The 12,158-nt window shown below is 31.0% G+C and overlaps 1 protein-coding gene across 11 annotated transcripts in view; it reads left to right on the top strand.

Annotated features, from left to right (window-relative positions):
- The window catches only part of LOC141450812 (contactin-2-like), a 346,236-nt gene extending 334,230 nt beyond the window's left edge, over positions 1-12,006 (top strand). For 4 of the 11 annotated variants that reach the window (XM_074121640.1, XM_074121632.1, XM_074121643.1 and 1 more), the window contains 13 exons: positions 78-296; positions 1,272-1,399; positions 1,481-1,654; positions 2,679-3,256; positions 3,758-3,910; positions 3,998-4,271; positions 4,356-4,530; positions 4,660-4,844; positions 4,926-4,946; positions 5,049-5,225; positions 6,115-6,273; positions 6,561-6,578; positions 7,632-12,006. In XM_074121640.1, coding sequence (XP_073977741.1) covers positions 78-296; positions 1,272-1,399; positions 1,481-1,654; positions 2,679-3,256; positions 3,758-3,910; positions 3,998-4,271; positions 4,356-4,530; positions 4,660-4,844; positions 4,926-4,946; positions 5,049-5,225; positions 6,115-6,273; positions 6,561-6,578; positions 7,632-7,834 — 2,464 coding nt within the window. In that variant the 3' untranslated portion in view covers positions 7,835-12,006. The remainder of the gene's footprint in view (positions 1-77; positions 297-1,271; positions 1,400-1,480; positions 1,655-2,678; positions 3,257-3,757; positions 3,911-3,997; positions 4,272-4,355; positions 4,531-4,659; positions 4,845-4,925; positions 4,947-5,048; positions 5,226-6,114; positions 6,274-6,560; positions 6,579-7,631) is intronic. The other 7 variants (XM_074121633.1, XM_074121638.1, XM_074121637.1 and 4 more) reach the window with 7 other exon arrangements.
- The last annotated feature ends 152 nt before the right edge of the window (positions 12,007-12,158 follow it).

Raw genomic sequence — 12,158 nt, 5'->3', positions numbered from 1 at the left:
TGGTTAAAAGTAGGTTCTAAAAGTTGGCTATTTAGTTGTAGGGCACATCTTATGCCTTATTGTTTTATAAATTCTAGATGGTGGCGAGAATTAGAAGATTCTACACCAACTTCCCAGATTACAGTTTTAGCAACTGGTCCAAAGTATAACATACCTTCGGCACATCTTGGCAGCGAGGGGAAATACCATTGTGAAGCCAACAATGAAATGGGACATGGCGAAAAAGCGACCGTAGTTCTGACGGTCTACCAACCACCTCGTTTTCTAGTCAAATTGCAGCCACATCTTACCAGAAGGTATGATCTTATGTTATTAAAGTTATTTTATTTAAAGAAAAAACCAAATTGATTGAAAAATGTTCTGTTCATTGGATTTAGACCCCAATTTGCGTTGTACCTGGACATGTAGCCTTCTCATTTCAAGCTGTTCATTAAAAAAAAAAAAACTTCTTCATATAGACACAGGTCCAAAAAATTTTCACTAAACTGAGAATCAATCTTTGAAGATTTATAAACATCCGAAACTGACAGAAATAATAAAAACATACTTGCTATAACTGATGTTCCCAACCACATATATGGGAGGGTTATTACAATCCATATATTTTTCAAGATATTACTTAATATACTTCGTGTCAAATAAAACCTTAGTAAGGCGACAGATTATCATTATTAAAACTGAACCATTTTTTCTGCCCTAATGAAGGCATATTTGAATGAACCAAAATACTTGATAAGATACATCTAGTCGTAAACCTAGGAGAGGCCATTTTTCATGGTCTTTTGATGTATGAAATATTGAATTACGTAGGTCTCTGTGTTAAAACACATCATATACAAAACATTTTATTGGATGAGTTTATCCCATTCGCTTGATTATTTTACTTTTTTCCCCCGGTTTAAAGATACTTCTCAATGCAAATGAATAAGTAAGCTGTATTTCTTACATCTTAGTTCTGTGTTTAGTAATTTAAATTAAATAATAGACGTTATTAAGTTATTAAATCATTTTACCTTAAGGTTAATGTTTGCAGTGCTTTGTTTAAAATGAAATTCAGTTTTGAAGGAAGTGATTACAATATATTATGTACAACTAACACAATTTTCTCTTAATACAACTTTCAAGATTTTCTGGAATGTTTTATTAAATTAGTTAGGTTTACTAAAATACTTTTGAATGAAGCATGAAGAATCTCATTCAGAAGAATAGAGCCCGTCATGAGGCTCTTTAAGTGCTTTTAAGTTACCAAACGAAACCGTTTTTGTTAACAGAATTGGCGATACAGAATTTAGTGTTACCTGTGGTGCTCAGGGAAAACCAAAGCCTACGATTCGTTGGCTGAAAGATTCCAAAGAGATATCGCCAAAATATTTCGACATATCAACAGATGAATCAGAAGGTAAGTAAAATAAAACAATTAATTCACCATATCAATTATATGATGCTATTAGTAGCAAGTATGTTACGTAGAAATATGAAGGCACCTTTTTCGCAGGCCGCAATGCAGTGTATACAGTACAAAGTACTTTGAGATTTATTGGTAGAGAAAGACCTGGCGGTATGCAGTTGATTCCAGCCGATCGTGGAGTCTACGCGTGTATCTTTGAGAATGAAGTGAAACGCACAGAAACTACGATGCATCTTAGAATTGAACGTAAGTAAAACGCGTGAACAAGTGGTTTAGAAAGTATTGGTTTTTGGAAATGAAGGGCAGTTTCTATGAGGCTTCTCAGTTTCGTCTTTCGAGCTACGTACTGCGATGAGGTATCGTAAAAATTTGGAGAGTTTCAGTTTTCAAAGTTTTACTCTTTTCTCTCTCTCTCTCTCTCTCTCTCTCTCTCTCTCTCTCTCTCTCTCTCTCACTGCAATCACTAAAATAATATAAAATAATAATAATAAATTTATTACTATAGTTCTCCCAAAGTTGTTTTCCACAAAACTAATTTTCTCATCTCTAGCTGCAATCATGTTTCGATTTTTTCTTATCCGCTCTTAAAGCCAACACTACCAACTATGTTATTGGTTATTAACAAATGTAAAGTACTTTAAACCGCAAATTAAGAATCAGCAGGGTTCAGGAAATAGGATTTATGACCCTGACCCTGAAAACCCTGACAATTTTCCGTCTTCCGTTTTTTTTTTTGTTTCATCTTTTATATAATCTTTAATCGTTTGGAAAAAAAAAAAGTCAGCTATATAAAACGGACCGTCCTCCTGTCCTCCTTGAAAGATTGGGGAATTTATCGTTCCCTTAACAGCCAAGCCAATTCAGTGCTATAAACGGGTGTGATCTCTTTGTTCCCAGTGTTTGCTTTACTTTTTATACTTTTAATGATTATTAATTCATAGCATTTACTCAATTTCTCTATTTTGGGATAAGATTAGTTCTAATATGAACATAAGAACGCTCCCATGTACGAATTCAGGCAGTGCTCCTCAAGTCTGTGAATCCTTTAATACTCTACAATTCATTTCTTCGGTCTTGTGTTCATTGCTAATTGATTTTGTTGGAATTAGAACTTAATATTTTGAAATCGTGTGGTTGCAGTGTAAAACCATTCACCAATGTTCATTCATCCAATCACATTTATTTAATTAACGCTATTATCATCTCATTCTTTCTTGTGTTCAGGGTTTTAATTATTAAAATAAATACAAAAGATATTTCCTGTTTGTAGATGAACCTATCACATTGCATCGCTACGATAAAGTTGCTTACGATTTACGAGAAACAGCAGAAGTGATTTGCCAAGTTCAAGCTTATCCTCGACCTGAATTCCAGTGGAGCTACAGCACAAATACTGCACCGTTATTAGCCGGAGCTGATGGACATTATGAAATTAATACCACAGTAAACGAAAGCGGCGGAGATATTTATACTAGTATACTACAAATATCACACGTTCGTCAAGCTGACTACGGGGAATACTACTGCAGAGTGGCAAACACTTTAGGTAGTGTAAAAACGCTGATCAGGTTACAACCGAAAGGCCCGCCAGAAAAACCAGAAGCATTAACCGCCATAGAAATTGGTCATTCATTCATAACCTTACAATGGACACCGGGATTTAATGGTGGTTTACAGAGTACTAAATACTTTGTCTCATATAAAAGAGTTTTGACTGCTCCCAATGATGATTGCTATGCACCCAGAAAACCTGGTAATAATGTTGAAAGTTGGCATGAATTTGATTGTCAGACGAAAAATCCGTGCAATGTTACTAATCTGGAGCAGCATCAGAGCTATTTGTTCAAGGTAACTAAGAGTTTTATTCAAAAATACATTTGTTACGATCATTTACTCCTTTAAATAGGTAAATTAGAAATTGAAGTTTTGGAAAAAGTTTAGTAAAGTTCCAAGCTATTATTTCAAAAAATTTCAGTTACTTTCATGTTACTCATTACCATGCAAAAAATTGTTATTTTTCTCTGTGAAACTAGAATGAGGAACTAACAATATTAAAAACAAAGTTTCTATTGTTGATCCTTTTAAACTATTGGTCACTATTTCTGTAGTTCTTACTCTTCAGAATTAACATTTATCTTTTAATTTATAAACTGCACTTGGTAGATATTCATTTTTTCTTTTAATAAGCTTAGTTTTAAAAAAAATTGAATATCACATCCAAAATGTCGCCTCTGTAGTATTTTTTATTTATTAAAGTTAAATGGCCTACATTAAATTTTTATTATTTTTTTAAAATCGTTAGATGGACATTCAATTTATTTTTTTTATTTTTTTCCCTGCACCATCTAGGTGAAAGCATACAACACCAAAGGACAGAGTAATTATTCAGAAGAAGCTGCTGCTATGACCAAGGTTGACCGCATACCTACCCCACAAAGAGTTACTTTTGATCCAGAATCCCACGAATTGACTATTAACATCGCTGCCACATGTTTACAATTGGTAATAAATTAATAACAATATTTGATTCTCTTAAAGTAATCCCCATTTTTTATTATTTTTATTGGTAATTCTTCACATTTTTTTTAGATCGCAATGGTCGAGGTATCTACCTCCGTCTATGGCCATGATTGGCGATTGGTAGAAACGATGCCACTCTCACCATCTGGTGCTTCATCGCGCAGAGAAGCCACCATTTTATCATTGATGCCCAGACGTGCAGCAAAAACATCCGGCCGATCTCTAGAAATTAACCAAGACGATCATATACTTGATGATCATGGCGCTGACAGTGTCAGAGTAAGAGTTAGGTATTGTCTGCAGTCTAATAAAGATACATGTGGAGATTATACTGAAGCAGAAAGTGAGTACTTCATTTAATGGATTTTTAGTTTGACGTTAATTAGAATTATATTTTATACTATATTTTGCGTGTTTGAAATTCCAGTTGGTCCATCCTATATCAAAGAAGCATCAACAATAGCCATGCCTACTCTGGTAGCAATAGTGGTATCCTGTGTGGTTTTCATTCTCTGCAGCGCTCTTGCTGTAGTTTTCTGTTGTTGTCGTAAAACACAAGTAAAGAAAGCTACTAGTAAGGATTACGAAATGGAAACTTCAACGTAAGTAAAGATTTTTTTCATATATTTATCTATTCCTAAAAATAAATTTAAGTCATTTACTATTATTTACAAAATACTTAATGAAATCTTCAAGATTTATCACAGTTGTCTCACGTTCTATATTTTTAGTGTTCATCCAAGTATTGTACAGCAAGCACCACCGCCTTATTATCCAGCATCGGGCATGGAAAACAAGGCATTGGAACATTCCATGGATCTGGCATTGGATGATCAAAAGCAGACAGCAATTTATGCTTCACAAAACGGTTATGGATATCATGTTAATCAGCCACAGCATCCAAATGGAGGAGAATGTGAGTTTTTCTTGTAAATTTATATTTTGTTTAAAAAATAATCGTATAGTCTAGCGTACTAATTTAATTTAAAATTAACAGCCAGCAAAGATAAGGCTGAAGGTAATTTTTTAGAAATAATCGTACGGAAATGAATTTTTTTTAAATTAAACTCTACTACAATTTTTTGAATTATTTTTAATGTATATAAATTATATTTCCTAGGGGTAAACATGGGATATATGGAAAACAGTTATTCTAACTCGAACAATGGAGGCTCTGTAAATTCTCAAGATTCATTATGGCAGATGAAAATGGCAGCCCAAGCAAATAATGCTGCAAATTTGGCTGCCTCACAGGAACATCATCACCATCATCTCAGCGATAGAAATAATCATTACGGTAAGGCAGCTTTTATTTCATTTCCTTTTAAACAGGATAACCCTAATAATAACTGTTGGTTGGTTTACTTTCTTGGAAGTACAATTTACATAGTTCTTGACTTTTCAGTGAGTAATTCTTCTTTTTCTTAAAGTGAATATTTGCCTTCTCAGCGAGAGAAGTGGATTTACAATTTTTTTTCATTCTTAGACAGAATTTCTTTAGGTTTCCCTCTTTAAAAACTACACATACTCTCAGTGCCTCAGATTATCTATCTGTATTTATGTAGAGCCTGCAGAAGTAGTAGGTTTTACAATCACGTGGATTAGCAAATCATCAAGCAATCTTTGCGTCATACACATAATAAAATAAAGTTAAAAAACTTCTTCAGGGATCTTGGCATATAGAGGGCATCTCCCTCAAACTATGCTTATACGACACATCCCAACTCACAACTCAGCAGAAGAAAGAGTACTACATCCTAAACATTCTGTTAGTGTCTCTCTGTTTCCATTGATCTACCATTGAGAGAGAGATGCCCTCTGTATGCCAAGATCCCTGAAGAAATGGATAGATCCTCCCTACCTTTTAAGATCTTACAGTATTAGAGTTCATCATGGTTTATGATCAAAAGTGTGGATTGAATTCCAAGCAAAGATATGAATAAGCTCATCCATTGATGGGAGCTTCTGTAATGTATATATTATCTTCTCAATTTCCTACGTTGGAAAAAAAAACTGCAAGTAACAACATATTTTCTTAAAATACAAAATTTTCAAATCATGACTAAAGGATTTTGAATTTGAAAACCAGCCTACATTCAAGCTTGTAATACAATATTTACGTCCTAGAAACCTGACCATCTTTCTGTTAAACTTCTACCGTGCTAATAGCTTAACTTCTTTTCCAGGTGTTTATGATCCGCTTACTCATGGAGGCTATGGAACTGTAGACGATTATGCGCCTTATCCACATCTTTTACCTTCTACATCACCAGATTACTCTCGCAGTAACAATCCGTCTCGTCAAGAATATGCACCCGACAAAACACTTCGGCAACATCATATTGGTACATATTGTTAAAATTTATTACTTGTTAAAAATAATACAGGAATAGAAGAGGTCAAAAATTATATTTAAAAATGTGTTCCAATAAAGTGGGCATAAGTTATTTAAAAAAAAAAATCAGATATTTTTTGAGAAAAAGAAAAAAAAATATTATTGTTGAAGAAGCTTCTGTGATTTAATATTAAATAAGATTTCTTATAGTAACTTAATTCTGCAAAACATTTCTGAAATATTTAAAACAGTATAATCCTCGATGATTTTTTTTCTTTATTTTAACTGCAAAACTAGCTAAGGATTGTATATATAGTAAGTAATTAAAGTTTTATTAGTTTTACACTATTTTATTACATACTGTTGCATAGAATGAATTTTGTAACTTAGATTTAAACCTTGCTAAAAGAACTTATTCATAAAATACGTATTTAACTCTTATTATTCATGAAGTAAGCTTTCATCAAGCTTAAATAATTGTTTTCTATTGAAATTAATTAAGTATCGAGAGAGACCTCAGTTGTGAGTTGCTCAAAAGGTATTTTGAAGGTTGTGAGAGACAATACGGGGATACAGGAATATCTTTCGGAAGGTTTACACTATAAAGTTGGGTTGATCGTTAATTCTGAAAACGAAGAGATTGAAACGGTGTACATATTGTTCTGCGGTTTTTCCAAATTCCGGACTTTGATAAAGACCATTAAGAAAGAAGTCATTATTCTGAGTAACGCTTGGCAGGTCATTGGTTTTTTGGGACCCTTTGAAAGAGGATTCTTGAAGAACGCATAAGACCTTGGGTCTTGTAGTACAATGTGTGGAACTATTTAAGTTGTATTTCTCAAGTTGCTTGTTCTCAAGCAGTGCAATGAAGTACCAATTGAATTGCAAGAGGGACCTGTACAAAAGTTAGATATCACTTGAGAATATCCACTCTCCTTAAATTATGTTTAAGCCAAGACTTTATCCAAATATATTTTCAAAGCGCGAAATTGTTTTATAGATAACCGTTGTGTGTGTCTAGCTAAACAAATTTTGGGTTATATTTTGTACAATAATTAAGCGGAATGTGTGTACAGGAAGCTCTGGAAAAAAGATCGGCTTTCTGCAATCTGAAAATGAAATGAGGACTTTAAAAAGTTTTGATTTGTAGGAATAAAAATTATCTTATCGATAGTTCGTGATGTGTTAATTTAAATCCATAATTATGCAAACATTGAACTTATTCAGATTCTATTTATTCAAACATCAATTAATTGACTATCTCGAATTTTTGTTAATAATCTGCTTATTACTCCGTGTAAAGAGTTATTACTTTTTTCTTAACAGAAAACTTCCTTTTTAAAACTAATTTCGCTTATTTATTTTTAGAATCGCCATATCACGATGTGAGCGGCTTACCCGATCCATATCTTGATCATCACATGATGATGGATCCAGAGGAAAGTATGAAACAACAACAACACCAGCAACAACAAGGCCATATGCCAATGTCATTTGATGAAACACTTGAATCGGGTTATTCTACACCCAGTTCTCGTACTGGACGTATGATTCGTGAAATAATTGTTTGAGTAAAACTTCATGAAGACGATTTACCGTCTCAAATAAAAAAATAATTTTTTTTTTAAAGAAAAAAAAAGGACTATGATTTTGATAAATGACTATGTGGGGAAAGGAAAAAACTTAAGACTATAATCAGAATGTTTACCGTCATTTTTCTCTAGAGTGTAGTCGAGACTTTTGTACCCTGTTCTCAATCTTCAAACCTCAGTCTCTTTGTTATTTCGTGAAGTGTGTTAGTTCGTTTTTATTGACAAAACAAAAACAGTTTCTCTGTATATATATATGAAGTTTAATCTGAAAATTATTATCCCTTCCAAAATTTTTAAAAAATAAAGTAAAACTGAATTTATCGGACTGTAAATAAATATATATAATTTTATATGTATATAATATTTTTTAAAAAAAAGGAAAATTATTGGTGAAAGTGAAATTTAATGAAAGGACAGTTTGGTTGTAGGTAGATCTCTCTGTTGAAAATAGTAATTAAAAAAATAAAAATGTTTATTGGACTTTGCTATAAGTAAGTTGATAAAAAAAGAGAGAAGAAGAACTGATATTTTAAAAATTTAAATTTAAATATATATTTGAAATTTATATTTGAGAAGTCATGACAAAAAAAAATATATATACACATACCATCCATTAAAATTTCTTTTTTTATTGTGCACTCATTACTATTTTTTGTAACTTTGATTTAGTTTTTTGTTTAACTCATTTTGTATTTATCGTAAGTCCTTTACAAGGTTGCTCTTAGATGTATATTGGCGTACTTAGCACAAATTATAAAATGAAATTTGGTTGTTTTAATCTGCAGAATATCTTGTTGGTTTCAGGTATGTCATCTGTTGATTCTGTTGGGTATTCTGAAAATTTGCCGGTAATAAAGGAAACCGATCTAATCTAAGCTCCGTTGGGCCTAGGATAACGGCTATTTTAATCTTAAAACTACTGTGATAAAAAAGTATTTGCTCACCCTGGTTTTAATTTATTTTATTTTGGTCAGTAATTCTGCCCATATCAATCAATAGAAACTTCTTTCTGGACTTATATTAAATTTAAATGAACAATCAAAAGCTTAGTATTTTAATTGTAAGTTTTACTATCTTTATCTTTGCCTTTGTTACAGGATACCTGTAGATATCTTTTCTTTTTTACCCTTTTTTGTTCATGTTCTTCTATCAAAGATACATTATCGTCTGCACAGGCGGCCAGACATTTCTAGAGGGGTGCAGTGTCCATTTCCTAGACGATCCACTGGTAAACGAACTATTCTTTTTTTTCTTTAGTTGCTTTTGGAGAAAGTTATGTCTGGTAGCTTGTGTAAAGAGAGCCACTGAATCAAGCGGTGATTTAATTCGAGTAGTAATTCGCCAACTGTAGCAGTTACGACTTCCCAACTTTTGGCTCTACTTATTTCTAACTGCAGAAATGTACCGAAATTTGGCTTGTATAATTTAGTTTTGCAACTTGGAGATAAAAAAAAAAAAAAAAAATTTGTGGTTAATCCTTCTAGCACACCCTTATCTCATCCACGTTGCATTGGGTATCACAATTTCTAAATTCCATTGAAGCTTAATCACACGTCCCTATTGTCCAGTCATCGTGTACTTAATTTAATTTTCATTTTTGTTCCCATTCAGTTAATGTAGGTCCTAAAAGTCAAAAATAACTGCCTGGGACATCAGTAAGGATGAGAGTTTGAGCTTCATTTCTGGAAACTATATTTTCTTTTGTGGGTGGCTGTTTCCTGGACAACGTTAGTTCGATGTTAATTAATTGCTGTTCTTTTATTAAACTTGCGAGGAACACCCCCTACTCATCCATGTTGCATTGTTCGCCCAGCCGTCCGAATATTTATGAAACCATGAACGGCAGGAAATATGTCTTGAACGGAGTATATCCAGTCCTGCGAGCCACCAGCTCACAGGAATTTCGTTTAGATTTCATAAGGAGGGTAATCTCTTTATTACTATATGCATTTATATAAAGTTCTTGATTTAGATAAAATAAATAATAATAATAAGGAATTGGAAATGCTTGACGAGATTTCTATACAAAAAAAAACTTTTTTTTTTCATTTCCATCAATTCTCCAATACAAAAAAGGGTATTTGCAATATTTATTCATTGTCGTCAATTCTAGCCACTTTTGAATTTTCCGATATAGTCAGAAAATTATTTCAGTGTGATCATTGACAGAAACATTGCATATTTGAAGTATAATTCTCAAAAAAGGAATCGTCAGCAAAAAAAAAAAGTGACCAATGCCAATAGTGAATTGTGCACTATTGTTAGTTATGAAACTGAAAGCAAGAATTGTTTATATTGCCACTGTCAGTAAGTGATTACTGGGTTTACTAATATCCTATTTTATTTCCAGACTTCAGAATGACTTTGTACTACTATTTTGTCAAAGCCTGTGTTTTATTCAAACGGTTTTCGATTAGTTGTTGGATTTTTATTAAAATAATTTCCATCGTTGAAGGATTTAAAATTTGTTTCATGCTCCGCATTGACTATCACAGCAACAAAAAGAAAAATTAATCATTTTTCTTTCCTTGGGTTTATCTTTCTGTATATCAGATTTAAGACCAGGTTCTTTTATGCTTCCAAAACCTTGGATTGGATTCATGATCCAATCTTCCTTCGTAGTTAATCCTTTTTTCTACTACGGCTGACGTAGTTACTTTAATTTTCCTTTGGAAGGATTCGCAAGTTTACGAAAAATAGATGTCTTGTAAAGAATTTTAAATAAACTCATTTTTTTTTATTATTATTATGAAATCTTTTCTAATAAAAATTGTTGTACATATTATATTTAATTTTTAAATAGTTTTTTTGTTTAGTGTACATATTTTTACAAATATGTTGACAGAAAATTTTGTTGTGCCATTATGACATGATTTGTTTTTTATTATTTTGGCTTCACAGGGAGTTCATTGTTTAGTTTTTCTTTTATAGATTTTTTCTCTTTTTTTTTCATTTTATTTTATTTTTTGTATATACTTTTGTTTTTTCTTTAGCTCCCAACATAAATTTGGTCTACAATATTTTAACATAATGCTCAATTGTGTATAGTTATTAGGATTAATATTATACTTGTTGCTAGTCAGCAGGAAAAATCTCTGTATTTATTTGGAAAAGTTGTATTACATGTATTTGTTTTAGTAAATACATAATTTATTTGTTATTTTAGTGTTTATAAGGTTTTTCTTTACATTTTAAGCCATTTTTGAGATCTTTTTTAGACTCAAATGTTTTATTTCGAATTTTTTTTCCAATCATTATCAAAATAAAATCTTTTAGTTTAGGAAGCAAATTATTTATAACTCTTTTCAAAATTTTAAGTGGGAGAAAAATTGAAATTAAATGCTTCTTTTTTTGTAAAAGAAATTCTTATAGGCAGATAGGTTTAGGAAAAAGAAATTGTATTTGTTTGGCTTTTGTTTAGTTTGAAAAATTGCGTGTTAACTTTGGACAATGATTACATTTTACTAAGTTTGATAGCGATAAATTATTAATTGCAAATATTACTTAAAAATTTGCATTTCTTATTTGTTAATCTTACAAAAAAAACTAAACAGAACCGTCTTGAGGTTTGATTATTTTCGTTATTTTTCATTTTGCTTCAAAGCCACTGAATTTGACTGAAATTATACATATATATTTTTTAAAAAAGGGCAGCCTTAATAATCAAACGTGTTTCTATAATTTTATCGTTAATCATTTTTTGCTTCCAAAATTACAAGATTTTGTATTTAAGATGGTAATTATGTAAATATAAAAATGTAATATCTTTTATATGTATAAATATAAAAAAATTAAAAGTGTACATATAAAAAATAAATATATATATAGTAAATGTTTTTTATCTTGAATTTAAAAACAATTCTCATCTTTAACTGAATTTTTACTTTTTGATAAATTTAATTATTTTACTTTAATTTTTTTAAACATTCACTGGTTATAAGAAACAAATAATTTATATTTTAAAAAAAAAATGTATGTGTAGAATTTTTAATGTTATTTACTTGGCTTTCGCACACATATATGTATAGAACAAAAACTTAAAAAAGTAATATTAATAAATTTATAAATACAAAAGATAGGAAAACGGATTTTCTTAATGTATTTTAAAAGAGCAAAAAAAAATAAAATAAATGTGAAAATTTTGGATGAATTTGATGTAATTTCTGTGGTAATTAAAAACAAAGAAAAAAAGGGGGGGAAAAAAAGAAAAACTAATTTTTAAGAAAATTTTACCATAATTATAAACAATTTTCATCATCACAGAATATATTTCTGTGTTTTTTAATGTAATTTATCATTTTTA

Source organism: Rhodnius prolixus, unplaced genomic scaffold (assembly GCF_049639745.1).
Source record: "Rhodnius prolixus isolate KJV_2025 unplaced genomic scaffold, Rpr scaffold_8, whole genome shotgun sequence".
Lineage (NCBI taxonomy): Eukaryota > Metazoa > Arthropoda > Insecta > Hemiptera > Reduviidae > Rhodnius > Rhodnius prolixus.
Note: the sequence above shows the minus strand (reverse complement) of the source record. Positions and strands in the feature narration are given on the sequence as shown.